Consider the following 25,341-nt stretch of genomic DNA (forward strand, 5'->3'; position numbering starts at 1 on the left):
GATTCCCTCGAGGTTCCAAAGAACTTTTCGAGAGAGCCCATCCGAGAACCAAGCTCCAATGGACGCTGCCGACGTCTTTCGTCAGGGCCTGGGAGCAGCATTTCAACAGCCCCAGTACTTCTACCCCAACAGACCTCCTGTTCCAGTGCTTGGTGCGCCAACACCACAAGCGTCTGCGCAATGGGACAACCAAGAGAACGAGGCTCCTCATCGCATCGCGCATACTCTCACCGCGTGTTGCAGGTGCCGCCAGGTGAGCCGCCCCCCTTTTGTTGGGAAGCCCCTGGGCCTGCAGAACTCCATGCCCCTGCTTCGACTCGGCCCGCTCACGCAGCTTCCCGAGCCTGTCCACAGCACGAGTATGCCTCAGGCTTGATAATCTGACTGTTATGCAGAGAAAAACGAAATGTGACCCAACCCTCCCGCGTTGTATACCCTGTGAACGGTCCGGTTCTGTGTGCGAGTACTACGATAGTGCCAAGGGAAAGAAGATCAACCGATCTTATGTGGTCAGCCTTCAGAAAAAGGTACGCCAGCTTGAGGAGGAGCTGGCCAAGTACACGGACGAAGACGGCGACTACCCCCGAACACATGCCGACATCGTTCGTCCTGGCGGTATGGTCCGCCTGAATGAGACCGATGAAACTCCCCGTTACCTTGGCCCTAGCAGCGGCATCGCCATGACTCGCTTGCTTATGGAGGAAGCGAAAAGGTTCACAGAGTCTCGCCGCATCGCCGACTTGATCCCAGAAGTCCGAGCGAAGAGAGAAAGGGTAGTAGAACTCCGGGATCGAATGCAAAGTGTCACCATGGGCGGTACCAGTGTGAGCGGGCCTTCGGGAAAGTATCAAAGCTACCCTGCGCATAGCGACTTGCCTGCCCAGTCATTGCCGAATAGAGAAGTCTATGATCGGCTGGTTCGGGTCTTCCATGAAAGAGGTGAGTTTTAGGTCGACCCTGTCAGGAAGTTGTAGCTGTGTCCTTTGTTCTGACCCCTGGTCCAGTCCAGGTCTTCACTCCAGTCCTGCACGAGAAAGAGCTGGCAAAAGATGTGGAAGCTGTCTATGCAGGAGACACGGACCCTTATAGGTTGTTCGTGGTGAACATGGTTGCTGCAATCAGCCTACAAAAAGTCCGTAAATATGCTGGGTTGCCTGACAGCTACTACCTTAGTGCTATGAAGCACTTCGAGGATGTTGTGCGCCCCAAGGACCTCAAGACTCTTCAGTGCCTGGTCCTGATAGGGCAGTACTCTCTCCTCACGCCAACCCGAACCGCTATCTACTACATTATTGGATTGGCTACCAGGATCTGCCAGCAATTGGGTCTCGGTGACGAGAAGACTATTACGATGGACAATCCAGATCCTCAGACACTGGATATGAGGAGGAGGCTGAGTTGGATTGTTACTACCCAGGAGTTGGGTCTCGCCCACACTATGGGCCGGCCTAATGGGTTTGCTAAGGCCGATGATCTCATGAACGTCAAATTTTTCGAGGCTGTGCCGGACGAGGATATCACACCCGAGGGCATCTGTCACGAACGAACATGCGAAAGAAAAATGGTTGCCATTTACTTTTGCAAGATGCGTCTTTTACAGGCGGAGATTCGTCGAATGCTTTACGAAAAGAAACGGCTGGAGCCGGCGCACGAGTCTCACCCGTGGTTTGCGCAAATGGAGCAAAAGCTCAAGGACTGGCTTGACTCCTGCCCGGAGAATCCAGTTTGGTGCAGGCCTTGGTGAGTTATAGTGGCAAGAAATTGGCAGAACCTCAATGACTAACTCCCAATAGGTTTACTGGAAGGTACTACAGCATGCTGATCTCACTTTATCGGCCTTCTCCTCAAATTCCAACTCCGACTAGCCAAGCCGCCGAAAAGTGCTTTGAAGGAGCACGATATATCATCGACCTAACTTCTCGACAGATCGAGCAAGGAGCGGTCGATATCACTTGGGTGTTTCTGCTAGGCATATATGCAGCGCTCAACGCCCTTCTTTGGTCAATTTCGTACCCAGAAGTGCGCTTGAAGCATACCAAGGACGAAGTACAGGCCCTGGCACAGACAGCACTTGAATCTATTACGGTTTGTTCGGATCGCTGGCCCGGATCTTCACCTGCTATCAACCTTTATACAGTCATCACCAATGCTTGTCTTCAGAGTTATCACGTGAAGGAAGAAGAAACTCCATCACCTTCATCAAACAACAGGTTGGACGCGCCGGCGACAGTGATGGACCCCGTCTCACCTGCGTCGGACACGCCGAGGGCGACTCCCCAACCACAAACACAGCCATCAGCGCCACTCTTCAATCGGTCGCCTTTCGGTTATGTTTTCAACGATGGCTCCGATGGCATGCACTCACAGTATCCATTTGACGCCGCAGCAACCCCCTTCCAGGCCCAGCCCGCTTTCCGCTCTAATTCGATCTTCATGAGCCCGGCCTCAGACTCAAGTGGTCGCAGACTATCCTTGCTTCCTCCCGAATCAGTTCATCCTAGTGAAGGTTCCGATCCCGACCAAATAGACCCTCTCCCACCTCCTTCCATGACTTTGTCCCAACAAGTGCCTTCGCTTACCACTACCTCAGGTTCGGGCACATCGATACCTACACCACCAGAATCGCTGCCACCTCCATCAAGTCATACAAAGAATATCAGTCCCTCGCCGAGTGTCTCGGCGACTCCCACACCAACGATACACCCTTTGCAAACTCCGGCTCTCAACCCGATCAGCCTGCCCGGACCACATCCACAGTCAACTCTGCCCCCTCCATCCAAGACCCCAGTCTTCACCTCTCCCCCGGTGTCCCAGGCTCATCCCTCTCAGCAATCATCCCCAGCAGCTGTCGCCGACTGGTTCACTTCTCAGCAGCCCTTCGTCTCTCCGTTTGTAAGCGGCATCAATAATTCCTCCTTCTGGGACAATGCCCCGAACCCCTTCACCGGCCTCGGCCTGAGCGGCACAGAAGGTATCTCGTACAACTTTGGCAGCGGCAGCGGGTCTCGTCCCCCGCCTGGCACTTCTCCGAACAATGCGGGCAACAACAATGCTCAGAGTTGGAACCTCTCGTCTGCTCCTCCGGCAGCCAGTGGTGGCCCCTGGACATCTGGTCCCCCTCCCAATGCGCATATTGATATGGGCGGCTTCGCCGGCTTCGGTCCCGGGCCAGGAAGTGCGAATGGCATTGCGGGGCTAGGCATCGCAGGTATGGGGGGTAATTCTAACCCGGCAGGAGCCCCAGGCGGGGTTGGGGCGTTGGGAGATTACTCCTTCGTCACGACTCGGCATGGTAGTCTCAGCCAAGAGCAGCAGATGGAGTTGATGGGTGTGCTAGAGACGCAGGGGCTGAGTGATATCGATAGCTTTTTGAGTATGGGGATGGGTTTGGAAGGGGGAGCACCAGCAGGGGGTGGTGTGACTTGGAGTTAAGGAGTTATGAGATTCGCGTTTTGGTATAGCTGTAAGGTTATTGGTTATAAGAACTATTAAGATCTTGCGGTCATATACTTGGTTAGGCATTCTTACTGGATTGGATTGGACTCGATTGGGCATTTGGGGGTATACTCCAGGGAGATTGCCCTGAATCGTATCTCCTACGTAGGAGCATCACACATGAAGTCATATGATCTGTGAAATGCGCCAAGTTATTGTTCTCATTAGTAGTACCGAATACTATGTAATTCCCGTTTTCCGCTGTTATTAACTCCGCCATTATGTTTTTGACCCGGCCTTATTATGTTGCTCATGATACACCTCACACTAGTACTATACGCAAACGCTAGGGTATTAACCATGCAGCTCCTTATGCGCTGCTCATCCCAGCACAATCAATGATGGGCCGGTCCTGCATGACCGCCCTCGTATTGGTGATGTTCACTTTCATGGCCTTCATGGCCCGCGGCACTCGCCCCTGTCTCGGACGAGCGCACGCCTTTCCGGCGCTTCGTCACCTTCTTTTTGCCCATCTTGGGTCCTTCACCGCCTTCTCCATTCTCGGCGTCACCATCAGCTGCCGCTGGGTTGGGACCCTCCAAGACCCAACGGGCAATAACTGCGGCGCGCTCCGAGAGACTGAAGGCATCCGGTACAAAGAGAGATGGCGAACTGTGACCAGCGGGACAGGTTGTGTTGTGCGCTGACTTGTGGGAGGGCACAACCTTTGGATGCGAGACAGCATCAGCAACAGTTCCACTTGAAACTATTGGCTTGGGCCTGGGACCTTTATCCATGTGACCTTCAACCTGACCGGAATTGATCGTGTCCTGGGCTTCTCCGTTGTTAGCTGCACCATTCGAGGTCAAGTTAGCTGCCGAAGTAGCTGAAGTAGGATGCTCAGAGTCATATGTCGATTCGGTACTCGTGTTCGGATGATCAGGAAGGGGATGGTGCTCAGAATGAAGTCGGCGCTCGCCGATATCCAAACTCTGCAAGCCTTGAGTGACCGATTGCTCTTTAGGAATTTGCTCAACACCTTCAATTTTCTGCTGCTGCTGCTGGACTGCTTCAGTCTCGTTTGTATTATGCTCGGGTTGACCAGTGCCCGGGATGTGCGACAAAGACGCATCAGCAGAAGCTGGATGAGAAGGTTCAGAATCGTCCTGGAGGAGCCTGCAGCACTTCGGGGTACAAAGATCATCCCATTCACAAGGCAGCTCGATCCAGTTGCCCGCGACTCGCAATACATCAACCCAGTCCGTCCGAGCCCTGGATCTACTAGCTTGTAGGATCGGAAAACCATCGGCTAGGCGAGTAAGACGAGCGACCATAAGGGCATGCCGAAGCAGCTCTTGCGGAGGAGTTTGCAGCAGACAATGACACAACAGGACAGAGTGAAGGACTTCGGTGAGAACGGGATGGCAGCTTAGAGTCTCAATTCCCTTTTTAGGTGCAAAAGGATGCTTCAATGGATCGATGCTGGAGTGAAATTGCGGTAAATCGGTAGGAGGAGAGGCGCTGAAGAGATCAGAGACGGGATACACGTGGTAAGTGTCGGCAGTGTCTTCGCTTCGATGGCTGGATGAACGCGGGACCCTGATACCATGTCTCAGAGCTGTCACCCTGCGCAGGAAGTCCTCTTCGATCTCTATGGGAAAGTCGGGGGAATATTCGATCTGGGAAAGGATTGCCAACAGATCACGCAACGCGCGCTTCGCATTGTGCCTGACTACCCTACCAACCTCGGCTAACCCTTTCTGAGCTTCTTCATCAGCACCACTATTGTTGGAGACTGTATCATGGCTGGTGAGAGTGTAGTCGGGATCGGGGAATGCAGAAGGCAATGCCTCTGCCGCCAGATCAGTGGCCATCAGAAGATATGCGACAGATCGCTGGAAGTGCAGTTGTAGCTCGAGACTGTTTGGTTGGTCGTCTTCCTTCAACTTAACACCCTTTGACCGTTGATCCACCCGCACTTCCTGAGCACGCGGCTTCGGAGGAGGCTCATGAGGGACTCGGTAACGACGATACAAGCGGAGGGCCTCGGTAAAATCGTCCACAGCGCCACGATAATCTTTCTTAAGAATTCGGACGATACCACGCGTCCGCAGAGGCTCAGGGTCCCTTGGCCTCAGACAAATTATTTCGTGTAACGGGCCGAGAGATGTGTATTCGGCCACTTGTCGGCTTGGTATCTTCTCCTGAAAAAATTGGACATACTTGGCATCCAGATGATGAGGGTTGCGCTGAAGCACCAGCTCAGCAACTTCGTCGACGCACGACGAGGCCTGCATCGTCGCGACGCAGCATGCAATCTCATCAAGAGCGAATGCCTTCGCCAGCTTTTGCACAGCCTGCTCCCGGATGCGCTGGCGACGCTCTGCGCTCATGACTCTCGGGCGAAAGCCTGCACTAGGCGCTAAGGGGTCCGAGGCCTCGCCATTCTTGGCGCGGACAGCCAGCGCGCTGGCTTCATCGACCAGACGACGGATTTTGGCAATGTCGAAGAAGATCCCCGGCTCAATAATCCGGGGCGACGGGTGATTGTAGTTCAGGTGGGCAATCGACTCAAGAACCTCGAGAGGGAGCTGAAGCCAGTGTCCATGGTATGCCGAGATGAAACGCCAATGTCTAAACCCATTTTCCCGTTAGCCGCGTGCAAGCAATCCCATTTCGTGCAAAAGGATCATAGTGGGGGCGTTATGATATCATCGAGAAAGGGACCAAGTGTGTAGGGAACGTAATACAGAGAAGGGTCAGGACAAAACGCACTTATTCCTACAGATTGTCAACGTTTGCGGCGGTACCGGCGTGGATGGAGAGGTCTCCTGCTGTGATTGCCAGGCGCCCTGTTGCTCTTGTTGCTGCGGGACATTCTTCGACTTCTTGGGCTTCTTGCGCCGCTTCTGCGACTGAGAGCTAGGCTCGAGCAGATGGTCTGGCTGAGCCGGCGAGGAAGCGGCCTTTTCCTCGCTATCGCAATCCGACTTTGTCTTCTGCTCGTCAGGCATTTCTTTTCGTCTCCAGGCAGTTCAATTGGTTCGATAGCTGGGCAGAATTCTCAGCGCAATGGCTCGAAGGACTCGTGGTGGGGAAGATCGAGGCAAGTCGATGCGGCGTGGCGTTGTGGATGCCGAGGACGTCAAGGAAAGGCAAGCCAGGGTGTCGGAAGGTTACAAAATTAGGTTTGGGTGTAGAAATATTGTCGAGCAGAAAAGTATCGATTCATTGAGCGCGCAAGGAATCATCGGACAAAACGACACGTAGGGCAGCAGGGCTGGCACCGAGTAATCCGTACGTCCTCGCGCGACGCTCCTGTTTGTGGAGGGAAACTGCACACAAAAACACCACGCCTGCTGCTGCGAGCTCCATTCTGCTGTTGAAGGGCAACCGCGCCAACCATGAGCATGGCGAAGAATCTCTCGTTTTAGCTCTTGCCCTCGCTGCCTGGACACCATGCACTGCTTCGCACATGCTGGCAACAAGGAGTTAAACATCACATCATCACCATCGTCATCAATTGCTCTTTGGATGGATGGAAAAGGGCGTGACGGACCCGCTGGAAACATCCCTCCGTCAAACGTGCCCAGCTCCAACGGAGGCTCTTCTCGGAACACGGGTTGAAATGGCCCGAAGGTGACCCCACTACGGATCCGTTAGGCTAGTGCGCATCTGGTTAACCCTAACCCTGGATGGAGATTATTGGGTGGGTGCCCTCAACATCGCTTTGCGGTGATCACCTTTAGAAACCTTGCTCCTGCGAGCCAGCTACAGCTTCAGCATCTAGTTCGATGGGAATTCAAACCTCCCGATGAGCTCTCCCACATTTTGAGAAAAGGCACTGGGCTCAAGAAACCAAGCCAGAGACGTATTGTTAGCTGTACCTTGATGCTGTGATTGGACAACCACAGTCTGGGCGCCCAGCATGTAACCACGGAATGGGATCGCGGCCGCTCAACGGGCCAATTGTTGAAGGCGGATTTCATGGCTAAGCGCCAGCTTGTCAAGAGGTGCCATGGTCACCTGCAGCGCCCAGCAAGTCATTCAGGGTTCCCATTGATTTGGGGGTAACTCGTACAGGAGGACAGAAGTAAAAGATCTCAATGGCCCCTCCTGTGCTCTTTTTGCATACTTCATCTGTGCTTCACTCTTCTCTACAAAGACTTTGTTGTTATTTGAGCATTTTGCTAGTTATAAAAGACTGAGGTGAGCACCCTTTTGACTTTGATATCGTCTCCTGGACTTATGCCGTGTTAAACATTTCACATTCAAGTGAGGTTCTGAAAGTGGGATGCCTGGCTCTGTAGACATGGCTCGATGGAGATCCAAATTGCTCCGATGTCAGTGGTTCGCTTCCTTTCAAGCCATCTTGGTGCTTATAGCTCTCGACTCTACATTCTGCGGTCACTTATTAGTCCATACTAATGCCGAAAAGATCTCATAGCAACTGTTCAGTTGAGTCTTGTTGCAGCTGAAGGCTACTCTTCATTCTTCAGCCGCGACACTAACACAACTATCGCCATCAACCTGACTCCCGGGACACATGACATCAACTTTTACGTCACATCCCCGGACTGGTATCAATATGTGGCAATCGGCATCGGCAATGCGATGGAGGATGCCCTAATCCTGGTTATGTATGCTTCCAAGCATGAGAAGAGTGCGTATCTAGTACCTTGATTCAGTCTTGAACCCCTCAACTTACACATGGCACTATGAATAGGAGTGACTGTCAGTCCACGACGGAGCACGTAAGCCCTCAAGCTCACCTCCAGGTTCTCATCCAAAACTAACCGATCTGAAGGGGCCACACCGAGCCATTCTTTGACCCTAATGTGAAGGTTACAGTCCATTACTCAGCCGTCACGGAGAATCTGGACATCATTGTCCATGGCACTTGTCACAGCTGTCATGCTCTCGCAGCCAGCCATATTGAGTTCAACCGTAGCTTGCCCCTGATATGGGCGGTTGGTCCCAGCTTGTCTCTTGAGTCTGATGACTTAGATGCCCCCATCCGTCGTCACATCAGCTACGGTATGTTTCATACTCCCCTCTGGCGCAAATTTCCTCCAATACTGATAGTGAACTTCCAGGAAAATTCACCGTCGATGCCGAAACCGCCACTGGCAGTCCTCCCAAGCTCTCCGAATTTCGCTCCGCAGATGGCAAAAACATTGGTGTGCTCTTCCAAGAAGACGAGGCCGTCATTGTTGATCGGCGACCCCGCAACGGAATCGTCCACGGCGTACTTTATGCCATCGCTGCTCTGGCTCTCGCGCCAATTGACTTCCTCGTTGCTGGTCTTCTGGCGGCCGGACACGCGTCGCGTGCTCGCAAGCGGACTTGCGCTTGGACGCATTATGCTACTGCGACAGTGTATACGGGGTTTGTGTTCGCGGCACTGGTCCCTGGTATGATGATTAGCCGCGACCATATTCGGGTACGTTTCCCCTGCCTGAATGTGCTCTACGCGAGACTATGAGGTGAATGTGCTGACTTGCTGGTCATGCAGACACGGAAGTATACCACTCCTCACCAAATCATCGGCCTGATCACTGTCGCCCTCATGGGTAGCATGTTCATTTGGGGCCTGGCACTGTTGTTCCTCAAGCGGTCAGCCACGAAGCGGAACCAGGCATTGTTCGAGGTTGGGAGCAAGCTCAAGCTCAGCGCTTCTCACCGTTGGGTGAGCAGAATTGTGTGGTTGCTGCTTTTAATCAACATTGGGCTGTAAGCTCCATTGCTGGAAACCATCGCACTACTTGCCAGAAGTTGACTGACTGATTAATCTCACAGGGGCCTGAAACTGGCAGAGCATCGTCCTATTTTTATTTTGGGCTATGTCGCCCTGGCTGGTGGCATGGTTGTTGTCCTTGTACCCATCTACTTCTGTGTGTGGTGGTGTGCCAGGCGCAGGAGAAAAGAAGAAACCGAGACTGAGTCTCATGAGCTTCCCGTCATCTATGACAACTACCACCGATGATGCTGGAGATTGATTCTTGATGAAATTAATGATTAACGATGGAGAGGAGTTTCTGTTGGAGGATCTGATAGCAATTTTGGTTCCTCTCCAGTACCGTAGCAGGCCTTCATTTGGTAGGTAACTCGCGCTCATCTAGTCGCTAATACGGGAAACAGTGAATGCTTGACGTGCTGTGACTCATTGATACCGCCATTATCTCGAAACTTTTGGGTCTAGTATTACTCCTAGGAGTCTGTCTACTACTGCGCGTTATACTGCCTAGTAACCTGTATGATCCTCCAGTCTTACTACCCAACCTAAACCTCTGATTCCAGTTTTATCTAAGCCCTGTATCCGTCTTCTTTTCATGATTCCCATGACCAGAATCCACTACCGAATCCTTAGCATCATTCTCTCGTTGAACTACTGGTGTTTGCTGCCCAGACAAAGGAGCTTCGACACTAGGTTGCTTCTTCCTAGAGGGCAAGTCGTCCCGAAGTATCGGCCAACCACCTGACCAGCCTACCCAGCCTGTCTCGCGCGGTCCACGGAGGAAGCATATGATGAGAGCGAAGCCAATGAAGGCAACTGTTAGAACCAGTCAGCATCCAATCGTCGACGATGAACAAGAATGAAGAGAACCTACTGCTGCAACTACCACTGTACTCCCATCCACCCAAAGCATAAAGCCGATTACCCACCGCCGTACCCGTCAACTGCCCCGAGAAGGCAGCAATCATGTACGCCGTATTGACCCTGTTCCTCGCCAACGGTTGGATACTATAAATCAACGACCTCAGCGCAATCTGTGCGAACTGTGACCCGAGATCAATCGCAATCGCCTCAATCACCGGCCCAGCGATATGATGCAGCCCGGCGAAAGTGCCCACTATGACACCAACCAACTCAACCACCAGCCCCATGATCGCCGACACCAACGGCACCACCTTGTCGATGACAACTCGACTGTACACAGGTGCGGTTACTATCACCACGACACCGATCAAGCCGAACAGGCCGATGACCATCGATGAGTACCCAAACGGAGGGGACGATAGCAGGAAAGACAGGGTGGTCCAGTACGAGGTGAACACCGCACTCAGCAAGAACGCGACGGCCGCGGCTTGGAGCAACGATGGCTCCGTGACTAATAACTTCACGATACCAGCCAACATGCTGATGTAATTCAGTCCCCCTGGGTTCTTGGATGGATAGTCTGGCATCCAGACATACAACAACACCAGTACCACGTACTGCACGCCGAGGCCGAACCAGTAAATGTTCCGCCAGTGTGTGTAGTTGGCGAGGACACCTGAGAGGATGCGGGCGACGAGAATGCCGAGAGAGAGACCCGAGACAACGATGGATAGGCAACTTGCGCGGCGATGGGGCGGGGCGAGGTCGCCAACAAGGGGAAGCATGAGCTGGGGAGTAACGGTGGTGAAGCCGCAGATGAAGGAGATCGCTTGGAAGGTTGGAAAGGACTCTGTAACACACAAGACTATCCACTATTGATCCGGGTCGTTAGAACATGTCAAGAGAATGTGTGATGACTGGGCAAATACCATTGTGGCAGTAAACCATATCAGCCCAATAATAAAGGGGCGACGTGGAAAAAGATCGCCCAAGGGGCACAGAAACAGTAGACCGCCCGCATATCCAGACTGCATCAACGTGGCAACAGACGAAGCCCGTTCAAAGCTGACTTTGAATGTTTCTGCTATCCTGTTGAGGATGGTTTGGTTGTAGTAAAGATTTGACACCGTGAAACATGATGCCTTGTTGCCCATTGTCAATTTATTGATGGGCGAGACCCCAAAACAGGAAGGTTACTTACAAAGGCAAACAGGACATTCAACCACACTGTGAATTCAGGCGGGTTGTTAACATCGTAACGGGATGGCCGGGGTGTCCAGTCCCATGTACGACGGACGATAGCTTTCCACGATGATTTTTCTGGTGAACCATCACCAACATGAATGTCGTGAACATCATGTTCGTGTTGACCATCGTGTTGCTTATCTGATAGCAGTCCATTGGACGTATCTGCCCTGCCATCCGGTGACGGAGTTGGTTTTCCGGACTGGCCAGCAACACCTCCAACCAGACTCGTCTCAGATACTGGCGATGAACACGCTTGCTCTATTCCATGAGCCTGCGTGGTCTTCTCCCTTGAAGCCATGCTCATACTCCCAACTTGCACCAGTCACTGGTGGATGTATAGCCTACAGGCAGCCCCCGTTCAAGAGATCAAGAACTGTTCGATTAAAGACGGAGCAGCAGTAGCGGGCACTTATATAAGCCTAACTCGCGGAATAGCAATTCCCGGCGAACGGTGGTCTTGGCAGGATATCACTACATGTGCAGAGTTGCAGGAATCAACCGACAATCGGTGATAAGTTGAGTCCGGGGAGAGCGGGTCGAGGTCCAATCTCTCCTAGCTAGGGCGCTCATGCTCGGGAGCCAGGACCGGGGCGGAAGGGGGGGGGGGGTGATGGTGTCAGTGCCAACGCAGTTGGCCCTTGCATTTTCAACACCCGACCTGATGAGATTTTGCAAGGCGGCCCGCGCGCGGTCCGCGGTAAGATCTACTGTTCGATTGGAAGGAAGGCATATGTGGTGCTTTTGCAGGTTCGGGACTGTGCTTGGGGGAGGAGCTCTCATTTGCAAGCGAAGCCCCGCTGTGTAGGACTTTGGTATTGAGTGACTGATAGAACAGCAATGCGCTACTTTATCTATGCATACCTCTTCACTGACGCTTGTCCATGAGCCTATTCTGCGAGATATTGAACACTTCGACATGTCCGAAGGCATTCATTGCCTTCGACTGATCACTTGTTCAAGAGTGAAGAGTCCTCTATTGAAGAGCTCTATCTGGACAAGGTGTAGACAACGGAGAGTTAGGGTAAAGCATGTCAAAAAACATTTGCTTGGCATCGAGGTAGGTTGCTGAGGTCGATCACGAGGGCGCCGCGGTTCCCTCAATGACGCATCTTCCAACTTCAGTCTGCGTTAAGATCTCGCATCTACGGAGATCGTTGGGGAAACCCCATGTTTTAGTTTTCAAATGTCGGTTAAGGTTTCCAGTAAACAGCAACCGAACCAATGCCAGTACACGGAAAGAAAGCATGCAATCCGCAACGCCGATGATACCATCACTTCTCATAAGGCGTTTGGGACAGTCACCAGCAGCCCAGGGTACTCATATCATTAGCAAATATTTTTTTATTTGCTTCTCGCCCTATGCAGAGTGGAGATTTGCTTCTATCAGCCCTGGATTTGGGCAAACAAAATCGCTGTCAATGGTATCCCGTTCCGTTCCCTTCCTGTCCGTTCACACCCATCCTTCCTTTATCTCCATCACCACCTTCCGTTCCGCAAACTGAAAAGCAAAACCAGAAAGTTTGCACGTCAATGGAGCCTCGCGACATGCAGTCCAGGCCCAGATCCACGCGCGTTCTATCCCCTTCCTAAAACGCCGCAGTCCGTTGATACAGAGCCCCATGAAAAACCAAATTGCTTTTTTCATATCCGAAACTCCGATCTGACCCAATATCAAGAAACGATAGGGAAAAAAAAAATGCACCTTTGTCCCTTTTTGCTCCGAGTCCTTCCCGGTGATCCCTTGGATGCGAGCAGAAACCCCCTTCCCGGAATGCGTATGAAAATGCCAACCCGAATATCGCAGGTGTTCACTGAACCTGAGCCCACTCCCAGTTTCGCGCAAAAGGGGGTATCATACCATGCCAAGAAAACAGAAAGGGAAAGACAGAGATCATTAAGAAAAACACTCATCAGAGCAAAAAGGGAGATATTAGTCGCCACTTATGGCGATGCCTGAACATGCCGACTGAGCTCAGCTCAGTACGCCGCCCGCTCACCGCCACCGAGAAGCTCCAGAACCTTGCTGACGACAGCGCTGGGGTAGCCGCGGGTGAGCATCTCGCTGACCACCTCTTTGGCACTCTCGCGGTCCTGGACGGAGAGGTATGCACGGGTCATGGCCTCGTACGTGCTTGGCTCACGCTTGTCCTTGCCCAGCGTGGTGTAAATCTCCTTGGCCTTCTCGATGTTCTTCTCAGCGGCCCAACCGTGGATGAGAGTGTTGGCGATGTACGCGCTCATTTCGAGCTTCTTGTCACGCATTTGCGCAAGAAGAGGCTCCGTCTCGGCGACCTTGTGGTTGGCAACCATGGCCTCAAGGATGGCCTGGAAGAGGCAGACACTCGGGGGAATGGTCGGGTCATTGATAACGGCGTCGAACTGGCGGCGCGCACCCTCCATGTCGTGGAGGACGCAGCCGCGAGCATGGATGAGTGAAGCATAGTGAACCGCCTCTGGCTGCTGACCGGAGGCACGGATCGTCTCGAGGACAGCCTCAGCAGCTGCCATGTCGATCGGTTCTAGGGTAGCATGAACATCGATAAGAAGCTTGTACGTATGGGAAGTCGGCTCCATACCCTTAGCCTTCAGTCGCTCATAGTACTCCAGCGCCTTGGTCTTGTCTCTCTTGGAGTTGAGGAAGAACTGGATCATGCTGTTGTACGGGGCAGGGCGCGGTTTGTAGTTAGGCATGGACTCCATCTCGTCAAAGAGCTCCTCAGCAAACTTATCATCGCTAACACGGCAGAGAGCGTTGACAACAGTGCCGTACGTCACCGAGGTAGGGGTGATACCCAGCCTGCGCATCTCGGCAAAATAGTATAGGCAATCGTCAATTCGACGAGCCCGGCCGAGCTTCCCAATGAGAGCATTGTAGAGGAACGATGTCGGCTCAACACCCTCAGCTTTGGCACGGCGGAAGATTTTGACGGCCTCTGAAGCTTCGTCCGAGGTCTTGGTCGTCTCCTTCAGTGTGGTAATGTACAGACCGTAAGTGTTGGCAGACGGCGTGCAACCCATGGCCAGAAGCTCCTGGTGGTACTGCTCGGCAAGAGTTCTCTGACCGAGAGTCAGGCAAGCACCGATCATGGCATCTAGGATCGAGGTCCACCCATAACGAACAGCCGCGTACTGAGGAAGCGGCGGGACATCAGAACGCGCCATGGCGAGAATCTCCTGGCAGATGTCCAACTTCCCTTCTTTGGCAGCATGCGTGATAAGCTTTGCGTAGGTGAAGTACCGAGGATGACGACCAGCCCGGCGCATGTTGCGCAGACGAGCAAGAGCATCATGCAGCTTCGAACCCTTTCGGCCGCGAGTGCCATCCAGCTCCTCAGCGATGGCAACCGATCCCTTGAAGTCAGTCGATGAACCATACGGGTCAAACGAATCCTCCGGATTCGGGACAGGAGAGCCAGGGACCGTCTCGGCGGTCAGCGCCGGGGTCATCGCCGGGGTCATGACCGGAGCAGGGGCCAGAGGAGTTACCCGAGGATCTACGATGCCCCGGGTGGCCATGAACCGCTGGATAAACTCGATACCCTCCTCAATTTCCTCAACGATCTGAGGTCTGCTCTCGGCACAAGCGACGTGGATGCGCTGGAACATGTAATCCGCCTGCGTCAAGCCCTCCAGGACTTGGCCGGAACCGATCAAGGCCACAGCGTACATGGCCGTGGGCTCGATGAAGTCCGCTGTCGGTGGGAGACTCGGGTTGCAGAGGATGTCCCAGTACCGAGTGGCTGACACAACATCGCCCTCGCGGACATGCATGGCAAGGAGTGCAATGGCTGGGGTTGTGACAGCACTGGCAGGAAGGATGTTGGCGAAAGCAGCACCAGCTGTCTGCCTATCACCGCGATCGGCAGCAATGGCTGCAATCTTGGCCATGGCCTTGGCGCGAGCCTCACCTTCAATCTCCTGGGCCCAAACCAGTGCCTCACGGTAGATGCCGCGATCGATGAAACCCTTGACGAAGCCACCAGCGACAATGGCATCCTTGATCTCAGTCGCATTCTCGCCATACTCCTTCAGGATCTTCTCATAGAACTTCTTGGCGCCCTCAAGCTTGTCCGAGATGATGTAGGCGTTGATGACGGCGGCGTAGACTTGAGCATCGAGACGATCCTGGAGGGTCTTCTCTCCGTTGTCGTTGGCGATGGCAAGATTACGGTACTCGTTATAACATTCAACAGCGCTGATGAGATCCCCGGAGTTGGCAAAGGCGGTGATCATAGCAGGGAAGGTAGCAGCAAAAGGTGTTGTCTCCGACAGCTCCATGTGCTCGAACATCTGGAGCATCTCATCGACCCGGCCGCACTGGGCGCAGGCGGCGATCAGCTGATGGTAGGTCTCGGGAGAATACCGAGCCTTGTTGTACTGGACAGAAGACCGGAACAACTTGATGGCCAGATCCAGGCGGTCATCCTCCGTGAGCATGGCATGCTCGAGCTCATGCGAGGCGAACATGAACTTGCCAGGCTCGTCCATGCCGCCGAACCTCAGGCGCTTGTCCTCAAGAGCCTGCTTAAGAGAGTTAACCTCAAGGGACCGAGAGGCGAGCAAGCCAACGAGGATGTTGTAGGTGTCGCTGTCCGGATAAACCTTGCGGCGCAGCATATCCGCGTAGACATCCAGGGCCTTGGTGACAACCTCCCACTTCTCGGATGGCAGGTGAATGGCAGCCATCAGAAGGGCATTGTAGGCAGTGGGGGTCGGATTGATACCGGCAACTAACATGGCCTCAAAGACGGCCGGGATCTCCGCGTACCTGCCGGCCTCAGAAAGTTTGGTAAGATGGTCGGCATAGCTCTGGGACTGTGGGTCGACGATAGGAGTAGCGGTGCGAGCGGCGCTATCGGGAGTCCTGACACGCGATCCGGGCAGGGAAGAGCGAGAGCGAATCTCTTCCTCAAGCTGTTCCGCCAGCTCGGGGGACGTGGCACGGAGGGATTCCACCTCCTTCTCCAGGGCCTCAAGCTCCTTTCGCACCTCAATCTCCTTCTGAATGGCGGCATCGATGTGGGCGAGTGCCTCCTTAGCCTCAGGCGGGACACCCGGAGAGGTCGTCACCTCGTCATCCTTGGCGGCGAGCTCCTCGCTCGCAGCCTTGCTGGCGTCCTTGTCATCCTTCTTGCTGGTGCTGAGCGTAGTGTCCTTGCTGAGGGCAAGGGTTTTGGCGTCAGAGCCACGCAGGACAGAGGCAGGAGTGGGCTTCCATTCGATCCGCTTGGGGAACTGGAACTGCACCCAGTCCTTGTCCCCTTCTCCTGACTGCTGGGTCTTCTGGAGATGCTCAAAATAAGCGTCTAGGCCGCCGTGGCCATGGCCGGCAGCCTTCTCTTTCGACTGCTCACCCGAGGTCTGCAGAGCGTTCGAGTGGAAGGCAGACTGCAGACCAAAGCCGCCGAGGCGACCGACACGGGCGGCATTGTGCCGGCGCGCAAAGGACGGCCGGTTCTGGGAGTTTAGAACATGAGGGTGTGTGGCTGCAACAACCGACTGCGCGTAGCCGTGGGTAAATGACTTCGCAAATCCTTGGCGGATGAAGTTCTGAAAAATGGACGAGTAAACGGATGGCATTTAGGATATTCCTGGAGGAGAGAACGTCTGCTTGCGGGCCGGGTCAGTAAACGGGTGCTTGAAGGACATAAAGATAGCACGGTGGTCGGCAAGGATGGCAGCGATAGCAGGTGAAGCAATTGGAAGAGAAAGGAAGAAGGGAAGATGTCGAGGGACTGGAATCTGGAATGTCTGTCTGACGCGACACACGCGCAAGACTCGATCTTGGTTGGAGACGTGGAATGAAATTGTGTGTTTTTTTTGTGTTGGGGCAGCTCCAGGGCTTGTTCCATCCTATCATCCAGCACGTGAAGTGCGGGGCAACAACTCACCAGGAAAGACAGTACAACATGTAATTGCAGGTTCATTTGACGGTTGTGAAGCCGTCAAACAAACGCGCAGTCTCTAGGGGGTGGGATATATTTGATATTTTTTGTGGTGTTTGGGTGGGAAGGACCGAAGAGCAAGTGAAGGGAGAGTTCACCGAGGAAGGCGTGGGAGGTGAGCCTGTCAAATAAACTGCTGTATGGCTTTGTATGGGTCACGCAGCTCGATGCAAGGACGGGGGCATGACGGTAGCGACGGCGAAACGGATTGGTGGATTGTCTGTGGATTGCGAACTTTTTTCCCGCAGCAGAGGGGCGGGTGGATTCGGAAGGGCTTTCCCCAAAGGATCCAGCACCCTAGGAGCATGGAAAGGGCAGCGCAGCGGGCCCACTGGGCGGCACCCATCAACGTGCAGCATCAAGCTTTAATTTTTTCATCACAGCTCCCACAGCCGCGCCCACACGCAGCATAAAGCCCGCAAATAGTGTAAATAAAGGTGCGATTCTCAATCCAATAACCGTTACTAGCATGCTGCGTCGTCCATTGCTGCTCTACGGCTGGTTTCCCATCGTTAACAAGTCTACAAAGCTTCCGTTGCTTGCCAGTCAACCATCAGGAGCGCACGGCCATATCAAGAGCCGTTTACCGTTATATTTTACGATGGATACCCGTAACGGCGTAAAGGACCCGCGTACGATACAAGATCCCTCATCTTCAATGTCCCCAGCGCACATCCTTGTTGTCCCCAGCTGTGAATCGCAGTGCGAAAAGAACACATGGCGATTGCCCCAGCGAGTTTAGGTCACACTGGGGTCAGAGTCTGCGAGCCATGACTACTATGATCCCCGGCAGCCAGCGGCTGGGGTGGCTGTCGTTAAGATTCAGTGGCGATCGATGACTTTCTATCGCGCAAAAGACAGCCCGTTTCCGCGGCTGCTGCTGTTCGGCAATAACGCAAGTCGCCAAGGCCCGCGACAGATGACGAATGAAAAAGGCCGGCGCATATGCGGAAGCTCCGGACACGGCCTACGCGGGGGTTGGTCGGAGCCAGGACCACGAAGACAAACCGGACACATGGAAACAGAACAGGAGAAATGTGTGGGGGCAGCCCGTTTCGCCGGTCGGACAACGTGCTGTTCGCTGTTGTTGGCGCACTAACAGCCACAGAGCTGATGTCACGCCTTATGCCGATGAAGGACTAACGCGCCACCAGCTCGGCCATCGCTGTTCGCCCAACCCCGATGCCCGCGGTCAACGAAACTGAGGGGCAATACAAAGCTCCTCCACTAACCGCCTAGGAGGACGCACTGTCGCTAGCGAGACAGCCATCCCTTGTTTGGAAATACGTAACCCGCTTTCGAGAACGTTAATAGCCTTCCGCCCCGTGTTCTGTCCTTGGTCAGCGCGGACCGATGTGCGGTGCTCTGCCGAAAATTTCGGTGCCTCGACAATGCACAGCAACGAAACAGACTTAGTCACTTCGAAAGAAAAGACTGCAACAACCCAGTCTGCTACCAATGAGCTCTTCTCCCGCGAGCCGAAGCAACGGTGAGCTTGAGTCGCCCGATAGCCGTGGATAAAACAACTGGCTGTCCATATAAATGGCTTTGGCTCAGTTCACAGTTTGCAAAGAGCTTTCTTGGGGGCTTATCATGAACTTTTTTTTGAATGCCGCAGCCACACATTACTGCTGCCCTGCATGGTTGTTGACTACGCACGTACTAGCGTAGGATCTTATCTGCCATATCATTCTAGCTTGAGCGAAAAGGGCGGCTGTGCATCTTGGATAAGGAGGGTCACATGTGTCTGGATAAACGAAAATTCGCCGCGATCAGAGACAGGCTGAGGTTACAGCCGGCCTAGGAACACTAGGACCCTCTGGCTCGCCACCCCAGCGGCCCGGAGCCGCGGGCAAAGCATTCTCCTGTCCCCACAGTAGCTCGTGCCGGCCATCGGTCTCGGTCACCGAGGGCCGGTGCTGGTCCGGGCTCCATCTGGGGATGAAACCGTCAACCGTATAGTGTCCATGTGAGTCCAATGTAGGCCAGATGACGACTGAAGCCGTCGCTTTCTGGTCCATCTTCTCGAGGAATCTATGGGTCTAGGTATAGCCAGTGTAGTCAGTGTTGGATGCACGCTTTTTTTTCTCGAGATCTTGCTGTCTTTTGCCATCACCCGCAAAAAGAGATGAGACAATGAGATGCCGACAAGGTCGTGTAAGTTGACCTTACTTTTGTTGTGGATTACTAGTCTATGTGGCAGCTCAGACCTGCCGATCAGTGGGGAGCACCGTCCACTTACGACAGTGAGGTTTTGTGCTCACTGTTCGCAACTGCATCTTTCATCCGATACAGGTCCCAGCCTCCATAACAGACACGTTTTGGCTCGATCGCTTCGAGAGATGGTAAGATATTCCTGTTCGGCCCGTCGTGCGCTGCTTCCAGATGTCAGAAATCATTCCAAAAATCAATGGGGTCACAGCGTGCAGGCGCGCTAGCAGACCCCACTTGCCAGATGTCATCCTCTGGGCATTCTCCGCTTCCGGCTGTTACCCCTCTTGGATGGAGCTGGACCGCGTCCACGATGATCCGCATGTCCAAGCTGCACCGCTGAACCTGGTGCACCGCTGCGGCTGAGCTCGACATCTGGGCTGGAGCTCTAGAGGTTATCCGTAGCTGGGGTACCTATCGCAACATCAGCGACATCGCTCTGTGGCGCCATCAGCGTGTACCTTGGGTCATTAAGGTCCTGTTGCCTTACTGATCGGCGGGCTTGCATCCCGTAAGCGAAGCAAACGAGGCCATGTGCAGACTAAACCGACGTCATCCCTGATTTCTGCTCCGCCTAAAGTCATCATCAGCTTATTCTCGTGACGCCTCAACAGCCAGGTATCAGGTATAAACACAAACAACAGCCATGGTTCACGGTCACACTGTCGTGGTGTCGGCTCCGGGAAAGGTGCTCCTTGCCGGTGGTTACATTGTTCTCGACCGCAAGCATACCGGCTTGGTCTTTGGGCTCAGCGCCCGCATCTCAGTGCTCGCCCAGCGCATCCCCACCAGCGAGGGCGTCCACCTCTCGGAGATCGTCGTGCAGAGTCCCCAGTTCGTTAACTCAACCTGGAGATATGGCTACCACCTCGTTGGCCACGACGGTGGCATCAAGGTCACCCAGCTGCAATCGTGAGCCCCTGCCCTAGCCCAGTCTTTCGAGACTCAGACCCCCCGGACTTACACCGAGGACTACAGCAAGGATGATATTGTCATGCCTAATCATTTCATTGAGACAACACTCAATTATGTTCTCACTTACATCGCCAGCGTGGACAAGTCCCGCGCCGAGCATGGCTTCTCCCCGGCCTCGCTGATCGTTCTGGCTGATAATGACTACTATTCCGAGCCCCGACAGATGGAGAGTGCCGAACGACTGACATCCGGCCCGCCACTTAGCGTCCTCCAGAGTGAAAGCCACGAGGCCGGTTCGTCAACGGAGACGCCCCCAACCGAAGGGTCTCGGCCCCGCTTCCGGCACTTCGGGACCACTATTAGCGGTGCCCACAAGACCGGACTCGGCTCCTCAGCCGCTATCGTCACTGCCCTGACTGCTGCGCTGCTTTCACACTACCTAGGCTCTGTGGTCTTTGACGTCAACTCGGATGAGGGCAAGCGCATCTTACATAACTTGGCTCAGATTGCGCACTGCTCCGCCCAAGGCAAGATAGGAAGTGGCTTTGACGTGGCCAGCGCGGTTTACGGCTCCTGTGTCTATCGCAGGTTCAGTCCCTCGCTCATCAGCAAACTGCCCAGCCCGGGCCAGCCAGGCTTCGGTTCTGCGCTGGTGTCGCTCGTCAACCAGGGTGACTGGGATTGCGAGATCAACAAGGACATGCTCGGCAAGGGCCTTCCCAGTGGTCTGGCTATCCGTATGTGTGATGTCGATTGCGGAACGCAGACCGTTGGTATGGTGAAGAAGGTGCACGAGTGGAAGTCGGCAAACCCGGATCGTGCCGAACAGACGTACAATGAGCTGCAACATTGTGTTGACCACCTTGCCAGCATCATTCGTCATCAGAAGATTGATGAGATTGGCACGGCTATGAGGCCTTTGCGTGATTTGATGCGTCGCATGGGTAACGAGGCTGGTGCCCAAATTGAGCCCGAGACCCAGGAGGCGATGCTTAACGAGCTGGAGAAGGTTCCTGGTGTCTATGGCACTGTTGTGCCGGGAGCTGGCGGTTACGATGCCGCTGCCGTGGTGATGAAGGATGATGCTGAGACGGAGAAGCGCGTGAAAGAGTTCTTGAGGAGCTGGAGCAAGGAGAGGGGGATCCAGGTGCGACTACTGAGGGTCAAGGGGGAGACACAGGGTGTGAGGACCGAAGATGTGAAGGAATTCGCTAGTTGGTTGTATGCCACTAACTGAGAATCATTTCGTCTTAGCTGGCTCGTAAAGACGGGCTTTCTTAGAGATCTAAGTGTTTTCTAGGAGTAGAGTTTGGAAAACCACCTACCTACATTATGGGTTAGAGAAGAGAATGGTTATGATAGCAATCCATAGAATAAGTAGGCGTATGGCTGACGGTCGCAGCCGGTAATCAAGAATCTAACTTTTTGCTTCTCGTTATGCATTAGTCTTTCGATCCCGACAGAGCCCTACTATCAGATCTCGCCCCTAACATGGTTAGCAGTTACGATGGCATTCCTACCAAAACACACCTCTCACTTGATTTTTCCTGTTTCATACCCAACCAGATCACTGACACACCAAAGCTTGGGCCCTTCAACCTAACTATAAACCCCCTTCCCGGGGAATCCATCTCCTACATTTCGTCCTTCAAGTCACCATCTCGAAACCGCAACAGGCGAGGCGAGAGGCGAGGGCGACAACGGAGTGACTGGGCTCAGCTGAAATTCCAACTACGGTTCTTCTCCCACACGCGCCAATCTCTCCAAGGGCGAAACAGACAACGTAGGAATCCACAAGACCCTGTCCTCCTTATCGTCGTGTCTGTTGTTATCGGCGAAGAGGGAAACCTATCAACATGATTACCATCGCCAAACACAGGAACTGTTCCGACAGCCCTCAGTGCTGTCTGCCCTGCGCGTGGCATAGGTACCGTACCCGATGGATTGGATGCCGCGCCGTAACTGCTCCCATGACTACCGAAGAGTAACAGATCACTCATCGACATGGACATCCTTGTACTTCAGTCCAGATCAAACCCCCGATTCTGCATCTTCCGATGAATGTGACAAGGACTCTCAAACGGCGACGTCACGCCTGGTGCCCCCAGCGTCATGGCACTACTCTTGCCCCGTAACAGAGCGGAACAGCTGGATTGGGCCTGATAGGCGCTGCTACCCCAAATGCTGGTGAACGCACCATTTCGAGGGACTGCGTTGGGAAAGGGAATGGGAATGGTCAATCGGGGAGGAAGAGTAGATTGCCGGCGGGCATGCTTGTGAGGGAAGGGAGATAAACTGAGATATCTTGACTTGCTGCTGTCGTGATCAGCAATGCCGAGACGAGAGGCTGCTGCTTTTTCGCGGAGGACAGTTACTCTGCTAAGAGTAAGCGTGGTATCCAGAGAGGAAAGGGTTAATTGAGGAGGAAGAACTTGCTCGTCTTCCGTGAAGCCGGAGAGAGTTGTGGGGATTCATTTGAAATCGAAGGGAGAAGACTGAAAAACATGAATGTGTTAGCACGGAGTTATTGATTGCAAAAAGGAATGCTTACAATTTGCATCGGGCGTTTAGGACCTTTTTTGTTACGCCTGAAGCCTACCATCTCCTGAAAGGAGAAGTAGAGTCTCTTAACCTCAGAGCAGACATTCATGATGGCTGGTATTACGATTATGCGATCAAGACAAAAGCCCCGAAACAGATCTGGCAAGCCTAATTGGTACAATGAGTTCCGAATGCTGGAAGCTTATGTGATTGAGAGAGAATGTACTGTCAAGAGAAACTGAGAAGAGTGAACAACGAGTGCCGGTCGTCAACCTGTGTTATGTTCAGATAAAAAACAAAAATAGAGAGAGTGAATGTGTTGAGAATGACTCTGACAATGTCGAATGGTAACTGAAATGAGTGTAGAAGTAGATGAAATGTAAGATTATAGCAAACAAAGGAGTGACTGTGGCGGCCGATTACGATACCCGTTGAACTCAATGATGACCGGCCCGTCGGTTTCTTTTTGTATGCAGCTTCGGCACCAACAGCCCAGTGTCAATGAGCTCGCACTCGCACAAAGAAATAGAAGGCTGGAGAAGGGAAAGTTCATGCTCGAGGGAGATTAGAAGAATGCCAGAGATTGGTGAGACGGCATCGGATCTTCGCTTCCATTCCTTTTGAACCAGCACCCTAATGGAGGGCCAGGGACACGAAAAGTAGGAATGTAAGCACAAACATGCAGGAGGATTCCGAGCACCTATGTGGACGATGCAGTGGAACGAGTAGACACCACGTGAGATTTTTCATGTGGGACAATTTATTCAATGTCGAGGAAAATCATCTGAGATGTCCCAGGTGTAACGCGACAGACGAGCAACTACCTGAGCCCTTGGGGACACCGAGTTTTCCCACCCTGAATCAAGGGAGCGCGGCCCTCTGGTGATCCAGATATTTATTTTGGATAGTCCTTAAGATGGTAACTCTTGAGTTTGACAAATTGGTCGAACCCGAATCTGCTCAAGGTCACACCCTTTCCAGAGTTCTTCCACCCTGTCCAGGCAAGATCCTACAAACACATGTTAGTGGTGACACTGGTAGGCGTCATTGTAAATGGGTGACTCACAGGACTCGGGTAATCACAACGATTGACAAAGACGGTACCGGCCTCTACGAGCTCACAAAGTTCGTACGCCTTTTGGGTATCCTTTGTCCATATGCTTGCCGTCAGACCATACTCGCTGTCATTCATCAACTTGATAGCTTCTTCATCGTTCTTGACCTTCATGACCGGAATAACTGGCCCAAAGGTTTCATCCTTCATCACCCTCATGCTGTGGTCAACATTGATGAGAAGGGTCGGAGGAACGAAATTCCCCTTCTGTGGCAGGTCGTCAAAGGTCTCATTCTCTGGAGTGGCATTGATGGCGCCCTTCTCGAGGGCATCTTTGATATGAGCCTCGATGGTCTCCTTAGCCCGTTTCGAAATGACAGGTCCGACGTGTGTCTTTTTATCAAGAGGATCGCCAACCCGATATCCTTTCAGGACCTTCTGGATTGCAGCAATGAACTCGTCGTGGATCTTCTCGTCAACGTAGACTCTCTCGATTGCACAGCAACTCTGGCCTGAGTTGAAAACTGCGCCGTCGACGATCTCCTCGGCAGCCCATGTAATGTCGACGTCTCCACGGACATACGCCGGGTCTTTGCCTCCAAGTTCAAGACCCACGTTGACGATGCGGGTTGATGCGGCGCCCTGAACGGCCAAGCCACCGGCCACAGAACCGGTGAAACAGACAAGGGCAATCCTCGGGTCTCGCACGATGGACTCAATAATGGCAGGTGAACCGGAATGGAAGTACTGAATGACGCCATGTGGTAGGCCGGCCTCGTTGAAGGCCTTTGCGATTTGCTCCACAACAGTAGGGGTCTGAGGAGACGGTTTGAGAATAACAGAATTGCCGCACAGAAGGGCCGGAATCAGGGCGTTGACGAGAATCAGATAAGGATACTATTGTTCAGTGTCAGCCCATTTATATCGGACCTTACTGTTCGCTCATGGATCAACACCCACGTTCCAGGCAAAGATGATGAGGACAGGCCCAACAGGAACCTTCCGGATGAACCTCTTGAATCCGGACTCTGCTTGACCAGGGGTGTCCTGGAGAGCTTCATCACTAATGCTCATCATATACTCTGCCCTCTTGATGGCGGTTCCGATCTCCTTGGGCGTGTAGGCGATCGGCCGACCCATCTGGACTGTAAGCTCTGTTGCCAGCTCATCTTTTCTTTCATCCAGAATTGCAAGGGCTTTCCTGATGATCGCTTGGCGATCAGCCAGCTTGGTGGTGCGCCAGGATTCGAATGCCTTCTTCGCAATCTCCGGGAGCTGTTCAAGCTCCTGCTGTGAGATACCGTTGCGAGTGAGGATGGGCTCACCTGTGGTGGGGGAGATGGTGGTTATAATTTCAGACATGGCTGTGTTACGGATAGGTATAAGAAGGG

At 53.4% G+C, this 25,341-nt stretch overlaps 7 protein-coding genes across 7 annotated transcripts; 3 read left to right on the plus strand and 4 right to left on the minus strand.

Moving 5' to 3' along the window:
- Nucleotides 1-58: 58 nt before the first annotated feature.
- Nucleotides 59-3,432, plus strand: CTHT_0031030 (uncharacterized protein; the record flags this gene model as incomplete). The annotated part of the gene is made up of 7 exons (XM_006693487.1): nucleotides 59-152; nucleotides 244-253; nucleotides 476-939; nucleotides 1,005-1,092; nucleotides 1,174-1,740; nucleotides 1,794-2,085; nucleotides 2,161-3,432. 7 exons carry the CDS (start codon nucleotides 59-61, stop codon nucleotides 3,430-3,432), a joined length of 2,787 nt encoding a protein of 928 aa, XP_006693550.1.
- A 398-nt stretch (nucleotides 3,433-3,830) lies between these two features.
- On the minus strand, nucleotides 3,831-6,449 carry CTHT_0031040 (uncharacterized protein; the record flags this gene model as incomplete). Its single annotated transcript, XM_006693488.1, has 2 exons — nucleotides 3,831-6,069; nucleotides 6,211-6,449. 2 exons carry the CDS (start codon nucleotides 6,447-6,449, stop codon nucleotides 3,831-3,833), a joined length of 2,478 nt encoding a protein of 825 aa, XP_006693551.1.
- Nucleotides 6,450-7,755: 1,306 nt separating this feature from the next.
- CTHT_0031050 (uncharacterized protein) lies at nucleotides 7,756-9,421 on the plus strand (the record flags this gene model as incomplete). Its single annotated transcript, XM_006693489.1, has 6 exons — nucleotides 7,756-7,778; nucleotides 7,935-8,075; nucleotides 8,243-8,472; nucleotides 8,532-8,878; nucleotides 8,951-9,168; nucleotides 9,235-9,421. 6 exons carry the CDS (start codon nucleotides 7,756-7,758, stop codon nucleotides 9,419-9,421), a joined length of 1,146 nt encoding a protein of 381 aa, XP_006693552.1.
- Nucleotides 9,422-9,737: 316 nt separating this feature from the next.
- CTHT_0031060 (uncharacterized protein) lies at nucleotides 9,738-10,968 on the minus strand (the record flags this gene model as incomplete). The annotated part of the gene is made up of 3 exons (XM_006693490.1): nucleotides 9,738-9,988; nucleotides 10,047-10,908; nucleotides 10,966-10,968. The coding sequence occupies 3 exons, from the start codon at nucleotides 10,966-10,968 to the stop codon at nucleotides 9,738-9,740; spliced, it is 1,116 nt and encodes a 371-aa protein (XP_006693553.1).
- Nucleotides 10,969-13,261: 2,293 nt separating this feature from the next.
- CTHT_0031070 (uncharacterized protein) lies at nucleotides 13,262-16,864 on the minus strand (the record flags this gene model as incomplete). The annotated part of the gene is made up of 1 exon (XM_006693491.1): nucleotides 13,262-16,864. One exon carries the CDS (start codon nucleotides 16,862-16,864, stop codon nucleotides 13,262-13,264), a length of 3,603 nt encoding a protein of 1,200 aa, XP_006693554.1.
- A 3,222-nt stretch (nucleotides 16,865-20,086) lies between these two features.
- CTHT_0031080 (phosphomevalonate kinase-like protein) lies at nucleotides 20,087-21,592 on the plus strand (the record flags this gene model as incomplete). The annotated part of the gene is made up of 2 exons (XM_006693492.1): nucleotides 20,087-20,352; nucleotides 20,419-21,592. 2 exons carry the CDS (start codon nucleotides 20,087-20,089, stop codon nucleotides 21,590-21,592), a joined length of 1,440 nt encoding a protein of 479 aa, XP_006693555.1.
- Nucleotides 21,593-23,791: 2,199 nt separating this feature from the next.
- CTHT_0031090 (uncharacterized protein) lies at nucleotides 23,792-25,312 on the minus strand (the record flags this gene model as incomplete). The annotated part of the gene is made up of 3 exons (XM_006693493.1): nucleotides 23,792-23,905; nucleotides 23,963-24,847; nucleotides 24,911-25,312. The coding sequence occupies 3 exons, from the start codon at nucleotides 25,310-25,312 to the stop codon at nucleotides 23,792-23,794; spliced, it is 1,401 nt and encodes a 466-aa protein (XP_006693556.1).
- Between the last annotated feature and the right edge of the window lie 29 nt (nucleotides 25,313-25,341).

Source organism: Thermochaetoides thermophila (assembly GCF_000221225.1).
Source record: "Thermochaetoides thermophila DSM 1495 unplaced genomic scaffold scf7180000011816, whole genome shotgun sequence".
Classification (NCBI taxonomy): domain Eukaryota; kingdom Fungi; phylum Ascomycota; class Sordariomycetes; order Sordariales; family Chaetomiaceae; genus Thermochaetoides; species Thermochaetoides thermophila.